The 15,231-nt window shown below is 40.8% G+C and overlaps 1 protein-coding gene across 3 annotated transcripts in view; it reads right to left on the reverse strand.

The window, feature by feature from the left end:
• Nucleotides 1-15,231, reverse strand: part of pax5 (paired box 5) — a 79,573-nt gene that overhangs the window by 23,052 nt on the left and 41,290 nt on the right. For all 3 annotated transcript variants that reach the window (XM_047366740.1, XM_047366738.1, XM_047366739.1), the window contains exon 7: nucleotides 3,108-3,240. In XM_047366740.1, coding sequence (XP_047222696.1) covers nucleotides 3,108-3,240 — 133 coding nt within the window. The remainder of the gene's footprint in view (nucleotides 1-3,107; nucleotides 3,241-15,231) is intronic.

Genomic DNA, 15,231 nt, shown 5'->3' on the forward strand with positions numbered 1-15,231 from the left:
CATGTGTGTGTTCTCATGCACTGTATTTGTGCATATGTATGGCAGTTGTATTGATGTATCTGTTCTCCACAGCTTTACTTTAGAGGTCAACAAACAAGTACAAGTCTCCTCCGTGCTCACTTGCAGCTGCAGATGAGCACGCATTTTCTGTCCTACTGCTCTGCCTGTCTCATTCACCACATCAAAAAGCCATCGGGACAACCCATGTCAAACCCACAGGGATCAACGATATGCAATGTGTCCCTTTGCAATGTTCACACTCTAGTGTACTAGGGGAAGTTCAGGGTAAAGAAATTGCTGTGTGTGATTGTGAAGAAGGGCCGAGCTTGTAGATGTTGCTCCACAGCATGTGTCCAGAGTATCAACACTTCAAGGATGCAAAGAAACACGGCGCCAAACACACAGACATCTGATCCCCTAGAGGGAGCTCTGTTCTGAGGGAAAAGACAGCGAGCAAAAGGCATGCATAATATTCAGAAGGTGAGTGCGCACGTGAATATGAATGTGTGTGTTTGCATGGATAAGCAGAAATGGAAATTTTCATCTCTCTCTCTTTTTTCTCACACTCTGTCTATTTCCCTGCTCTGGTGGGTGCAGGTAATATCCCTCTATAGTTTGCGAGAGAGTGAAGAAAAACCTATTCCCAGATATCCCAAATTCCCAGATCAATGATTCCCTTCATTACAGATGGGAGTGTTAAAGTCTTGTCCAAGGGCTCCCTGGTCTGCTCTTAATTAATCGCTCCTCTCCCTGCGCCCCTAAACGGAGGAAGGGGCGCAGGGAGCGAGGTGCTCACTTTTCCTCCATACTTTCACCTTTCCTTAAATCCCTGTGCTCCACTTAATTGACATTCAAAGCACTGAGCTCTTTAAGCAGTGCTTTGAGCACTTAGATTATGCAGTTTAAACTACTGCTAAAAAGAAAGACATTAGCTCCAGTGTGTTTTTGTTTATTGTTATGCCTGTCCATTCAGATATTTTACGATAAATCTTTGTATGTGCAGTAAATTGGAAGCCTTGCAACCAGAGGTAGGTTAAACACCATCTTCCTTTAGAAGAAACAGTTCAGCATTTCACATGCACTAAAAAGGGGTCAGAGTGATCTTAGTTTGGAGAACCAAGTTCTCATGGAAATCAAGAATAAATGCTGCTTAGAAAAAATGCTCAAAAATGAGTGAATATCAGCTGCCTAAAATAATTTCTACACTTTATGAAATAGTTTTGGCTTCTTAACTGATTCATGTTGCTGTGTTCACTGTTTATATATACACCCACAAACAACTTTTCAGACAGATTTTTTCTCATCTGCCTAAGCAATAAACCTTTTATCTTATCTTTTGTAATTGTGAATTGTTTATTGTCTAGAATGTCGTCTTTAGGATATATCGTAGAAGTGGAGGGATGTGTTAGAGAATTATGCGAGCCAATGAAATGTTTTTCATAAGAAAACAACAAAAGGTGTAAACCTACTTCAGGCAGCATTAAAATCCTTAAAAAATAAATTTAATTTATTTTTATATGATGGAAATTTGCTCTAAAAAGTTGCCTTTCTATGAACGCTTCTTCCTGATTATCAAAACTGGGATAGCTCACTGCTGTGTGGTGTAGGAAAGATATTGACTTAAAGCATGTTCCATTATAATCTGTTATTACATAGGATTTAAAAAACAATGCTCAGTTTTTTTTTTTAGGAACATTAGAGTAAAAAACCCATGTGTGTCACTTGAAAAAGTCAAGAGTCATGGCATATGCACAATTTAAGACAAAAAAACCGGGTTACTTTAAGACATCGTCCTCGGCATCAAACCCTCCGCGAAACATAGTCTTTGAGTGCAACTTTTGTAAAGGAATTCTTTAACAAATGTAGCATAAACTAACCTTTAATTTTGACCTTTCATCTCCAGAAACTCTTTGCTCTCCTGCCTAGTTCAGCTAGCCAGCTGGATTTTATGATTTAGCCAAAAATGAATTCTTAGCTCAGCCAAAATAAAGCAAATTGTTATTCTATTATTCAGTTTCTTACTTACTTTCCCACATTGCATGCTGGGAGTAGGTTGGTGGCAGCGCTGCTGTGTGTGGGAAGTTTGACTGAAAGTGCAACAGCTATGTTCCTGCTCTCGCTCTTTATGGTTGTTTATTTATTTTTTTACCCACTGGTATGTGCTAGAGTATAGCTTAACGTTTTGATAGTTCTAACAGGAACTAAAAGCCTGAGTTCTCTGTTGATGTTAATGATAGCTTAAATGTTACTTCAGATGACAAAACTAATGCCCCTTTTCCACTAGCTCGATTAGCCGGCGCAGCTCTGCACCACTCGGTTTGGCTGTACTCGGTACGGTGTCAGTTGTGTTTCCACTGACCTCCCAATGGCAGAAGCAATGGCGACTGAAGCCCCGCCTCCAGCCACGAGTGTAGAGCACTGTGCTGCTATTAATGTTACTGTTACATTGTCACATTAAAGTATTCTGCATGAAATGATAAACAATAAATAGAAAACAAAAACATAAATAAACTAAATACTAATAACGTTTGTATTAATGTTTATGCAAGAATGTCTTATTTATGTTTTTTATGTCTAAAATGATCCACTGGGATAATTATCTGGACCATAGCCCAGCCAGAACTTCTAAAATAAGGCTCAGAGGTTCTGATGTGAGGGTGGGTGGCAGGAGAAGCAGACAGGAGAGATGCTGCTGTCTGGATGGTGAAGCTCCAAAGTTTGCCTGGAGAAGTTACAATTTTGTGCTGTATGAGGAAGTTTTTGTCTCAGCCATGACAATAACAAGGACAAGGACTTTAAAGCACAAAACCATGACCTTTTGACCTTCAAAGTTAGTTTTAGTTTGGATATTGCATATTCATGCTCCGCAGATTCAGCGGACTCGTCCTGTTTGGTTTGATGCAGGCAGTCTGATTACGGGCAGCTGCTCTCCGCCTGCTCCCTCCTCCTGCAGACGCCGGTTCGCTAAAGGACCGTAAATAAATGTCCGAACCAAAAACGCTGGTTCATGTTGGTTTTGTTTTGTGTGTTTTGGGGGAAATGTTTGTGTCTCTGAACAACTGATTTTATGTGTAATCAGCTGGTTTAGGAAAAAAAGATTTTTTTACCTGGAACTAGGGGGTAAGACTGTGGGCCGGACACATTGGTTCCTAACTCCGTCCCTGTGCCCGGATTGGCCAAACTGTTCTTCATCTCGTCCAGCCCGCCTGCTAGAGAGGCCATAGCCGAGTAGTCTGATGTCTGGACAGAAGAAGAAAAGAAAAGGAAAAATAGATTTATTAGACACCAAATCCAAATCATGATACTCTGTGTTGGAAATTATATCAAGGCACAATTGCGCCCTGTGTGGAGTACAGCTGTGAGCAATCTGTTTATTATGTCCACAGTATATCCTGCACGTTACACCTTCCTCACAGCGATGAGCAAAGCAGCTTTCCTATAAGCACACACACACTGATGTACAGAAACACACCTACAGCTGAGAGTTTATTGATCTGTTTACAAAGGCGGGGATTTACTGTACAACCAACTCCAACAGTCTATAACCGTAGGATCAACTCGCACTTTCTCTTCATCCCTTTCATCCCAGCGCTCACACGGTACATACACAACAAACATATATTTACACACATACACAGACTGTGGCTATGAGACAAAGCCTCTTGTCTCCCCAGATACCAACATAAGAATGGTGATTATCTCAATGCACACACACACACACACACACATACATACCCAATGCCCTGAACATTATAGAAAGCTACAAAACCCCACACAGAGGAAGAGGTTGAAGTAACACAACAGTATGTGTTTAAAGTCTAGTTGCAGTGGAAATATTTCCAGTGCAAAACTCTCAATTATTTTCAGAAAGAGGTTATAAAGATGTGAAGCACAATTTATACTAAGTTTTAATTAATTCTGCTATGTTAATAAATATGTGTTTTGATCTAAACCATTCCCTTGTAGTGCTGACTGTAAGTTTAGGGTCAATGTTCTGCTGGAAGGTGAAGTCCCTCTATAGTCATAGTTTTTTAAAACGTTTTCTTTAAAACATGGCTTTTATTTAGCTTGAATCTTCAAATCAACATACAAGCCTACCCAAAATATGATGTTGCCATCACCATGGTCGCTAGATATAGCTGATATGCATATAGGGCAAAAAGTTCACATTTGGTCTCAATTGACTGGCTCAATTTCTTCCACATGTTCGCTGTTTCCTTTACATGGCTTGTGGAAAACTGAAACGGGGACTTCTCATCGCTTTCTTTGTGCCACTCTTCCCTGAAGACCAGATTTGTAGAGTTAACAACTAATAATTTGTCCTGTCCAAAGATTCTCCCACTGGGGTGCAGTGGTGGAGGGGTAAAATGCACGACCCATGTTTGGAGGCCTTACTCCTGAACTCAGGACGTCATGGGTTTGAGTCTCGGCCTTCTGACCTTTGCTGCATATCTTCCCCTTCCCCTCATTCCTTTCCTGTCAACTCACTGACTAAAAGTTAGAAAATAATAGCCAGAGAAAAAACAAACAAAAAACATTTTCTCCCACTTGATCTGTGCCTCTCTGCAGCTCCTACAGCATGACTATGGGCCTTCTGGCCTTCTTGTTGAGTGGATCAGAGTACCATACTGTACAGATTTTTATTTGAGTAAGATTTTGAAACCATGTATCATTTTTCTTCCACACTATTTAGCACTACATCGTGTTGATCTGTAACATAAAATGGCAATAACATACATAGAATTAACCTTAAAAGATAGCATCAAACAAACAGTATATTTCCAAATAAAATTTGTAGCAACCAGCCTGTTCCTTAGGCAAGATTGCAGTTGAAAAATGAAGACTTTCCAATACTGTCCACTCACCTGTGTTTGACCTCAGCTTTCAGCCATGACCCATCCATCCTCATCTCTCTGATTGATCTGTCATTGTGTGTGTATGTGTGGGCCGTTCTGGTAATTTAGAGAAATGATATCGACACTGATGGCTGAGAATATATAGATTAAACACCAAAGACTGTCTGCAGGAACGTTCATGGAAGGCCAATGTCCTGTCTCTCAGTGGGTCTAGGTGTGACTGTGTGAAAATATTACAGTCTTGACTCCCTTATGTTATAGAAATGTCCATTTTCAAATAAAAGAGAAAAAATGCTGTTTCTTATTTATCGTTGCTCATACTATGAAAAAATGGGTTTATGGTCATATTCCTATTTTTTCCGGTTTGGAATTCATCATTGTGGACCTGAGTGTAAGATATGCTGAAAAGTGTGAGGCGGTGCAGGAAGGTTTATGCTGTGTGGACTTGCAGAGAAGCAGAGGAATTTAGGCAGTTTCATGAGATTCAATTGGCGAGTTCAATAAGGCCCCCAAATCCACAAAACTTTATTTTACTAGTGAAGGTTTATATTATTTTCCTCATGGTACTTCCATGATTTTATAGTCATGCCTTTGACACCCAGAGTAACCTAAAAGCACCAAATCTCAAAATGTGGTGGTAAAAGACACTTCAGTTTCAGGTGGGTGACTAAATAAAGACAAAGAAGTTGGGCCATTGTTGAAGTAAGCAGTCAAAACGTTACAGAAAAAGGACAGCACAGGTCTTATTGATTCAGAATCCTTAAGATTTCAAAACCTAATACAAAACAAAAACACTACAGATGACCACATTCTGCCTTATTTGCAACTTTATACTTGCTGAGATTTTACATCTCATCAGTTTCTATTTTAAACTTGAAAAGAAAGGAAGTCATGAAGTGGACATATCCAAACATTAAAATAACTAAATGCATACATAGAGCCTACCTTGGGCAATGCCATCTTGAATCACCACTGCTGGCACATATGTCAAAACTATTTTGATGTGACTGCATAAAATTCATGAATAACAAAAGACATGTATGAATGGGATTTGGGACTTTCTTGCTAACATTGGAATGGATTTTTAACTTCCAATCACAAAACCTGGCACACCTCAATTTTCAAAAAATTGAGGAATTGGGCCCCGTACGAGTTCACTGATTTATTAGTTCATAGTAAAGTGAAATAATGTGTTAACAACTCCACATTTCAGGTGTTAACTTTATTTGATTAGTGATTTCTCTTGGTTAACTGCTAAGATTAGAGAGGATGACTGAATAAATGGGCCATAGGCTATGTAAAGTTGTGTCATTGCAGTGATCTAAATATTATAGGATGTTAGGTACAAAATAAGGACATTTTAAGCCTGCCTATTTATGTTGCAGAACAGAGAATAATGTAAAGGTAAAAAATATCACACATTTTTTAGCCAGTGGTGTATAATCTCAACATTTTTTAAAAGAATGCATGTTGTTGTTACAGATTTTTTTATATACAGTGTTATCAGCAGCTATGAGGTCAGATTTGTCTTCCACGGCAGGTCATCATGTAGTTATGCCAAAATCTAGAACTACATATAAAGAAGGTAAACCTGGCCCTCCAAAGCCACAACAGAACGAGTACTCTCCACGCTGGGGTTTTTGAATAGTCCAGTCTTTCAGTTGGAGATCATGGAAAAATTGGGATACAGGCCACCGTGGAGTCCTACTGTGGAGGGCACTGAAAGAGAGATGCATCTGCTTTGACTCACTGGGGAAAGCCCTGATGTACACTTACCGGCCACTTTATTAGGTACACCTTGCTAGTACCGGGTTGGACCCCCTTTTGCCTTCAGAACTGCCTTAATCCTTAGTGGCATAGATTCAAGGTACTGGAAACATTCCTCAGAGAGTTTGGTCCATATTGACATGATAGCATCACACAGATGCTGCAGATTTGTTGGCTGCACATCCATGATGAGAATCTCCCGTTCCACCACATCCCAAAGGTGCTCTATTGGATTGAGATCTGGTGACTGTGGAGGCCATTTGAGTACAATGAACTCATTGTCATGTTCAAGAAACCAGTCTGAGATAATTGGTGCTTTATGACATGACACGTCATCCTGCTGGAAGTAACCATCAGAAGATGGTTACTCTGTGGTCATAAAGGGATGGACATGGTCAGGAACAATACTCAGGTAGGCTGTGGCCTTGACACGATGCTCAATTGGTACTAAGAGGCCCAAAGTGTGCCAAGAAAATATCCCCCACACCATTACCCCACCACCACCAGCCTGAACTGTTGATACAAGGCAGGATGGATCCTTCATGTTGTTGGTGCCAAATTCTGACCCAACCATCCGAATGTCGCAGCAGAAATCGAGACTCATCAGACCAGGCAACGTTTTTCCAATCTTCTATTGTCCTATTTTGGTGAGCCTGTGCTAATTGTAGCGTGGGTTTCCTGTTCTTAGCTGACAGGAGTGGTACCCGGTGTGGTCTTCTGTTGCTGTAGCCCATCCACCTCAAGGTTCGACGTGTTGTGCGTTCAGAGATGCTTTTCTTGGTTGTAACGAGTGATTATTTTAGTTAGTGTTGCCTTTCTATCAGCTCGAACCAGTATGGTCATTCTCTTCTGATCTCTGGCACCAACAAGGCATTTGTGCCCACAGAACTGACGCTCACTGGATATTTTCTCTTTTTTGGACCATTCTCTGTAAACCCTAGAGATGGTAGGGCATGAAAATCCCAGTAGATCAGCAGTTTCTGAAATACTCAGAGCAGCCCGTCTGGCACCAACAACCATGCTACATTCAAAGTCACTTTAATCACCTTTCTTCCCCATTCTGATGCTCAGTTTGAACTGCAGCAGATGGTCTTCACCATGTCTACATGCTTAAATGCATTGAGTTGCTGCCACATGATTGGCTGGTTAGACATTTGGGTTAACGAGCTACTGGACAGATTTACCTAATAAAGTGGCCGGTGAGTGTACAGTATATGACTGAGAAAGTCTGTGACATCAGCTTAGCCTGCGCAGTTCTGCACAATGCTGTGCTGGAGGGTTGCTTTTGTTTGATGCTCTGAGGTGTGATGAACTGATATGGGTTTTTAGGGGGAAACAGGACCTCACTCAGCACTTTCAATACTATGTGAAAAAATCATTTTGGCAGGTATACTATTTACAAAACCATACACAGCATTTGCAGAGACTATTCCTCAGAGAGAATATTTTTGCAAGAATGTATTTTCAGGTTATTTTAATCATCTTCTGTTGTTAAAATTGAAGTGTTTATTTGTCACATGTTCTGTTATACACGTGTACCATACAATGAAATAGAATGAAATGTAACCTGTATAACTACTTGGACTGTAGGTACATATAAAGGTCCCATATAATGAAGCTATCACTTTAAAATTTGGGAGGAATATATATTGTTTTAGCTACATTCTGTTCAGATATATCACAAATTCCATGCATGATGTGAGGCAACCAAAACTCTGAATAAACAGGGGCGTGGTGTATAAGGGTCATTGGGTTGTTTTCATGCACCAGATATATCAACACCTGACTGTTTCCATGTTGGGATCAGCCAGAATACACAACGTTTCAGAAATCACACATGGGACCTGGGTCTTGTGTCTGTTTGAAATTACTGACTGACTAGATTGTCTTTCACACCTACCTCAGACTGTAGAATAAGAAAAGCAAACACTGTTGTGCTGTTGCCCTATTGCAGCTTGAGTTAAGCTCAAAGCAAAACTCGCAACATACAAAACAGTTAATAGACTCAGTCCTTATCAAATATTTTACTTTGACACATTAAAGGCCTTCCATTCTGCTATTACCATGTGTTACTGCTGACCTATGAGTGTGTGGGTGGGGAGTGTTGGTGGACCTGTGTGTGTGTACTCCTACAACACTAATCAGAATTTCCTTTAGGGTGATGAGGTGAGAGTTTCGCACTGACCCTTTTAATACGTCTGCATCTGTGTGTAAGTGTAGGTGTGTGTTTGTGCTCACTGACCTCAGAAACACCCCTGTGCTCGTCAACACACAGCACAACCACTGGACTGTGACCTGCCAAATAAGAGCTTACCCTGTACACTTACACGCATTTCTCTTTCTGGACGTTTTTTAGTCTTCTGACACATTTTTAAGCCACCTTTTTTTCTTCCAGTCAGAGGTCCTGCAGTTTTTTTTCTTAACCAATCAAACATGCCATCCCTGTGTACCCCCCACCCACCAGCACCACAACCAAATCTCAGCTACTCTGTCTTATTATAATAGCATCTAATGTGTCCATGTATCCATGTGTAGAGCCAGGCAGGAGCACCAGCCGAGAAGAAAGGGTCTGCTGTGGTAATTGGTCATGATGAAGTTTGGCCAGTGGGGTGACAGGCCCGCTAAGCAAGATGGATCATTCTCATTCGCACCCGTAAATGTTGTCAATTCCACCGCTCATACAGCGCCATCAGCTCTCATCAAAGCAAAAGGGACGCAGCTGCGGGGGCCGAGGAGAGGGCTGAACTGGGTGGGGGGGGGATTGTTAATGCTGGTGGGGAGTTGCACAGCCGGGCAGGATGGATGGGAAGATGGCAGGAAAATTTGGACCTGGTACAAACAGTTACAAGTAATTACATACGTAAAGTCTCATACATTTAAGAAGTTCATTTTATTCTAGTTTATTCTATATAGTCAAAAATACAGTATTTGAAAGTGTGTGTTGGACAGAAGGGTTCCAGGGTGTAAAATGTAAAATAAAAACTGTTTTACATTACTCTTAACATGGCAGAATTAAGCACCTTTTGTGGAACATCAAATCCAATCACCACTACAAAATATACATAGCTTTTGATGCACCATATATTGGATGTGTGTTGGGACAAAAGGAATAAAACTCAAAGTGTTTTACTGTGTCAGGTCAGCAATAGGGTATATTATTTTTGTCATAAAGTCTCTGTTCCATTGTTTTTTTATATATAAAAGTTCAATGTTCTAGGAACCAGTCCAGAGAGAACCTTTGCATAGTGTACCATGAGATGCAATTATGTTATCAGGTCATTTCTGCATCATTTAAGTAGCTCTTGGGTACATTTTGAAGCAGAAGCACATTATTTGACATGACCAAAAAATCCTTTGTTGGTTGTTTCAGCTAGCAGTCAAATTGTGTAGGCTACATGTAGTAACTGTGTCTCTCAGAAATCTGACCTTTTACAGACATTAGATGTGTGACCAGAACTTGTGGAGGCTCTTTGTCATGATTTTAAATCTGATGAATAATCTTTTATTGTCCATATAAAGTTCCGGTGATTGTTAATCGCAAGTTAAAGTGTGACAATGACCCATATTTTTAAAGTACAAAGATTTGTCTGTTTTTAAAGGATAGCATACATGTTTCCTTTGTATAATTTTAGTGTGTGCAATTCACACCGTTAACAATCAGTTGTATTCTTAGATGCCCATGACTTTCTTCATGGGCATCTGGTGTGTAAAAGGGAGTCATCTCCCTTTTACACACCAGATTGCTTCAGATATGGTAAGGTAGTGCTTCAGAGTCCAAATCCACATCACTGACAGATGAGCCCTAATCATCCCCCTGAAACACAGACACACAGTCTCATATAGAACACACACGAACGCCGGCCGTGCTGGCTTGAACCATTTGCATAATAGTATTTCTCTTTTTCTCCATTCTCCAAATAGGTCCTGATTTCCCCCTCCCTCCTGACTCCCTTTTCCCTCGCCACATTGTCTTCTGCACCCCCTGATGGAAAAGGCTTGACTATAAACAAACACAATTCCCTCAGTGGCCCACAAACAGAGACCGAGATTGTGGGGGAAAGAATTTATCTGCACTCAAACTGAGCGTGGCAGCAGGGAGGACGATATTCATTTTCAGACAGATAACCCACACAGACCTCAAGTCTAAGGAGAGGCAGTATCGTTATAACTCTTCAAATAAAACATCTGACTTACTTTTCTTATTTATCAATATGATATTCTATTTACAGTCTGTTACTCTGTTAAGAATTATTGTCCCATTTGCTGCTGGGAGAACAACAATAGATGGAAAAATTAAGTGCCTTTGTTCTCGTAACGGTAAAACCAACACTATGCATGAAGTAGTCCTACTAATAAATGTTGGTACTTAACCTTCTAAAAATAATCTATGAGCAGGGGCCTGTCAAGGAAGCTTTGTTAATAGTGGCCACCTTCAGACCACTAACAATCATGGGTGAGCGAACCAAAACTAAAAGCCATAACAGAATTTCAGGGGCGTTCTTCTAGCGTGTTGCTACTGCAGAGCTTCAGATTTAGGTCCGATAAAAAAAAATCTTCATCCACTTCAGGATATTTTTAAGCAATCTAATAGTGTTTATTTCTGTTTTCAAGTACCTTTTATACCAAAAATCAGCTGGTTTGAAATGTTAGCACATGTCCTTTGTAGGCAAAGCAAAAGTTAGTTTCCATCATTTTAGATTTCTGTAATATTTGACCTAAATGAGTGATCCTGGTGTAAACTGAGATCTGGGTCAGGAGTGATTGACAGACACTCAAAAAGGATGTCCTTTCCAATCTCAAACTCATACATTACTTGTTTTAGAACATAGGCCTATAAGACTGTCTAGCCTGGGGGCGCCACAGGAGGGACCAGCTGATGAATAGCGGTGGCCATAGAGCAGCCCCCACCCCCACCTAGGAACCCTCCTTGATGGCTTCACTGGCCACAAGGAGCTAAAACGTAGACAAAGATCCACTTGGCTGTGTTAAATCTCTTTCAGCATCAGCAAAGATGTTGTCTTAATATTCTGGCTTTTATAGCGATTCTGTTATAAAGTGTTTCAGGTGAGACTGATTTCAGTGGTTACCTCTAGGACTGCACAATAATAAAAAAACATGACGTTGCTATATCACAGAAGAAGGAGGACTCTCCTCTTGTCTGTATGTATTGTTAGTCATGGGTTGTAGACAACCCTTGTGCCAAAAAACTAAAACCCCTACTTCTTTTTCTCTAAAACACATTCTCATTTTTTCTGTCAGCAGAAAACAGTACAAAACATGGTGAAACACAGAAGACATTGATGTCGCAGTCACATAGTGTCACTCTGTTGGTACTGTTACTAGTCAGAGTTACCACTTCAGTCAAGACATTCTCAACATTTAGTTAACTCCATCAGGATCAGACAACATACTTCATAGATTAGATACACAGGAAGATCATCTCTATGTGAGACTCGTTCATGCTATCTTGGCTTATCCTTTCTTATCAGCTGTTTCGGCTCTGTGACTTTCTCCCGAGGTGGATCAGAGGTGTAAATCTTTTCTATCTGTTATAGATTTTCAGGCTTCATGAGTGGAAAAATGATTAGGCCAGACTGGTTGGTGCATAGGTTTGCATTTGGACCCGGGTTTGCTAAAATGGGTGAGGGTGCAGCTGACCTGCCTGATTTATCAGCTGAGTAACAAGAAGTGATTGAAGGGAAATTTAAATGAACTCTCCCTGACAGGCACACTTGCAGACGCACATACGAGCACGCACACATAAATTATTAGCGCAGCTTAATAGAGTACAGGGAGAGGGGAACAAGAGCAGCAGACAGAGATAAGATATAACAATGGATTGGTAGGAAGAAAAGTGTAAAGAAAATAAACAGGGTAGGATAGCAGCTTAGGCTGACGGTTCCAATTATATTTGACATCTTTGGCTCTTTAGGTGACAGCAAACCACAGAAATAGGCCTTTTGTGAGCAAAAAAGCTTGAAAAAATAATGAACAACTAAAACCAAAACCTGTATGTAGTAAAAATGCTCCTCTATTTTCTTTCTTCCTCAGATATCCATCCGCTAACTCCCCAACACACATCACCACTAGGGGCAAGTGTATTTAAGGCTGTCAGTCTCAACACAACCTGACCCTACTTGACCGTAACCCCACCACCACTGGCTCACACACACACATACGTTAATACACACACCTTAGCTCACATACCAAATAGGCTAAGCTGTAACTGTCAGTGTGTCAGTGCTAAGGGTGTGACTGTCAATCACCCTCTCTAGGATAAAAAGGGGGATGGGGAGGAGTAGATGTGGGTGGCTGGATTTCTTTGTGATGCACATCCTAAAGCCAGTTTGACCCCAGTGTGACCCAGATTTCAAAGAGGCTCATTCCAAACCCTGACCTCAATGGCTTGACCGGGCTCAGAGAGGACACTGACCTAGGAATCACGGGTATTTATGATCTCAGGTCTCAGTCTATAGAGCTACTGCAGCCAATACCTGTCAACCTCTTGTCCCGACCCGCAATCCTCCCCATGTCGGTCAAATGGAAGTGAATGGGTTAAAAAGTGAAATGCTGCCCTGTAGGTCTAAGGCTGTAACCTGTCTGTGAGTACTTTTACCAAAACGTTTCTGTCTGTCTAGCCTTTTGTCCTTGACACTGACTGTATAAATACACTTGAAGTAGGACTTCTTAAAAAAAAACTGCAGAGTAAAATTGTCATTTTGAGACATTGGCCAAAACATTTCCCTAATGCTGAGAGCAGAGCTGCACATTATAAGACATCTGAAAAAAGGCAGATGGAATACAAATGCTACTGTGCTCACATTTTGTTATGCAAAGTACTACTTACACCTGTCTATTCCGCTCAGATTTACATTAATTCACTGCTGGAAAAGGGCTGGAGGTCAGTTTAGATGCAGCATTAAGAAATGCAGACACACCCTTTCTTGTCTCTTGTCACTCACATGCACGCACCTATGCAGTTCATTTCCCCTGATGTGCATCAGCTTGCCGGATGCCCCATCTCCTTCATTGTCCTGGAAGCAGTAGGAAGTGAGGACATAACGAAAGCCGGGTCGATGTGCTCATTAACCCCTGCGGTGCGCCTAGATTAACTGAATGTCGATAAACTACCCTGACTGCATCTCAGCAGAGTATCTATCACACCACGGGAATCCACATCAGGCAAAAACAGAAAACAAAAGTTGACTGATATATCTTCCAAGCACTCAGTGAACAAGCTATGCGAAATCAACAGGATATGCAGAGATTGTGCAATTGTGCTGTGCAACAATTTGGTTAACATTGGCATGGCATGGCATGGCAAGGCAAAGCAGGCAGGCTTATTTAGCTGTAAGCAAAGTTCCTTCTGTTAGCTTGCAAGGTCCGCATCAGCATCTTCAAATTATATTAGTCAGCATGCTTCAGCGTTGCAGCATCAGAAATTCAAGATGGACATCTCTATTACCAACAGTACCTTGCAAGACTCTTCATACATTTTTCACATTTTGTCATGTTATATCTACAAACATCTATGTATTTTTGTTGGGTATATAGATAGACACAAAATAGTGCATTATTGTAAGGTAGAAGGAAAATTACACAGAATTTATTCTTTTACAAATAAAGATCTGAAAAGTGTGTTGTGCCGTATAGAACCACTTTTTGCTGCATTTCCTTCACCACCCTTGTAGCTCTTTAGGGTAATTTTGCCCATTCATCTTTGCAACATAGCTCTGTCATATTGATTGAAGAGTTTCTCTGAATATACAAGTATTGGCACAGATTTCTAATTAGATTTAGGTCTGGACTTTGACTGGGCCATTTTAACTCATGAATTGGTTTTAATCTGAACCATTACATTGCAGGTCTGGCTATATGTTCAGGCTTGTTTTTCCTCCAGGATGGCGTTGCATTTGGCTCCATCAAAAAAGCTTTCTAGTACCTGATTAGAAAAGTATCCACGCAAAAGTTACATTTTAGTCTCATCTGACCAGAGCATGTTCTTCCCCATGTTTGCTTTGTCCTCTTCAGGGCTTGAAGTAAACTGCAAATGGAAACTTGTGGATTTCTTTCAACAATGACTTTACTCTTTCATAAAGACTAGATTTGTGGAGTGCGCCACAAATAGTTTTCCTGTCAACAGATTCTCCCACCTGAGCTGTGGATCTCTGCAGCTCCTCCAGAGTTACCATGAGCCTCCTGGTGGCTTCTCTAAAGAATACTCTTCTTCCTGACCTGTTAATTCAGGTGAACGGCCACGTCTTGGTAGGTTTGCAGTTGTGCCGTATTCTTTCTATTTTCAGATCATAGATTGAACAGTGCTCTGTGAAACGATTATATTGATTAATCACCTAAACCTGCTTTAAAGATCTCCACATCTTTATATCTGACCTGTCTGCTGGGTTTCTTGGTTGACACTGTTTGTGGTTGGTGCTTGGTTGGCACTGTTTGGCTGGCGCTGTTTGTTTACTAATGAGGCCTCCACAGAACAGCTGGAATCATCCTGAGGTTAAACTACACACAGGTGGACGCTTTTTTAGGGCAATTGGTGGGGCTGAATTATATTCAGATGTCTCTGAGCAAATAGGGCTGAAGTAAAGTACAGATC

This window comes from Girardinichthys multiradiatus, chromosome 5, assembly GCF_021462225.1.
Source record: "Girardinichthys multiradiatus isolate DD_20200921_A chromosome 5, DD_fGirMul_XY1, whole genome shotgun sequence".
Taxonomy (NCBI): Eukaryota; Metazoa; Chordata; class Actinopteri; order Cyprinodontiformes; family Goodeidae; genus Girardinichthys; species Girardinichthys multiradiatus.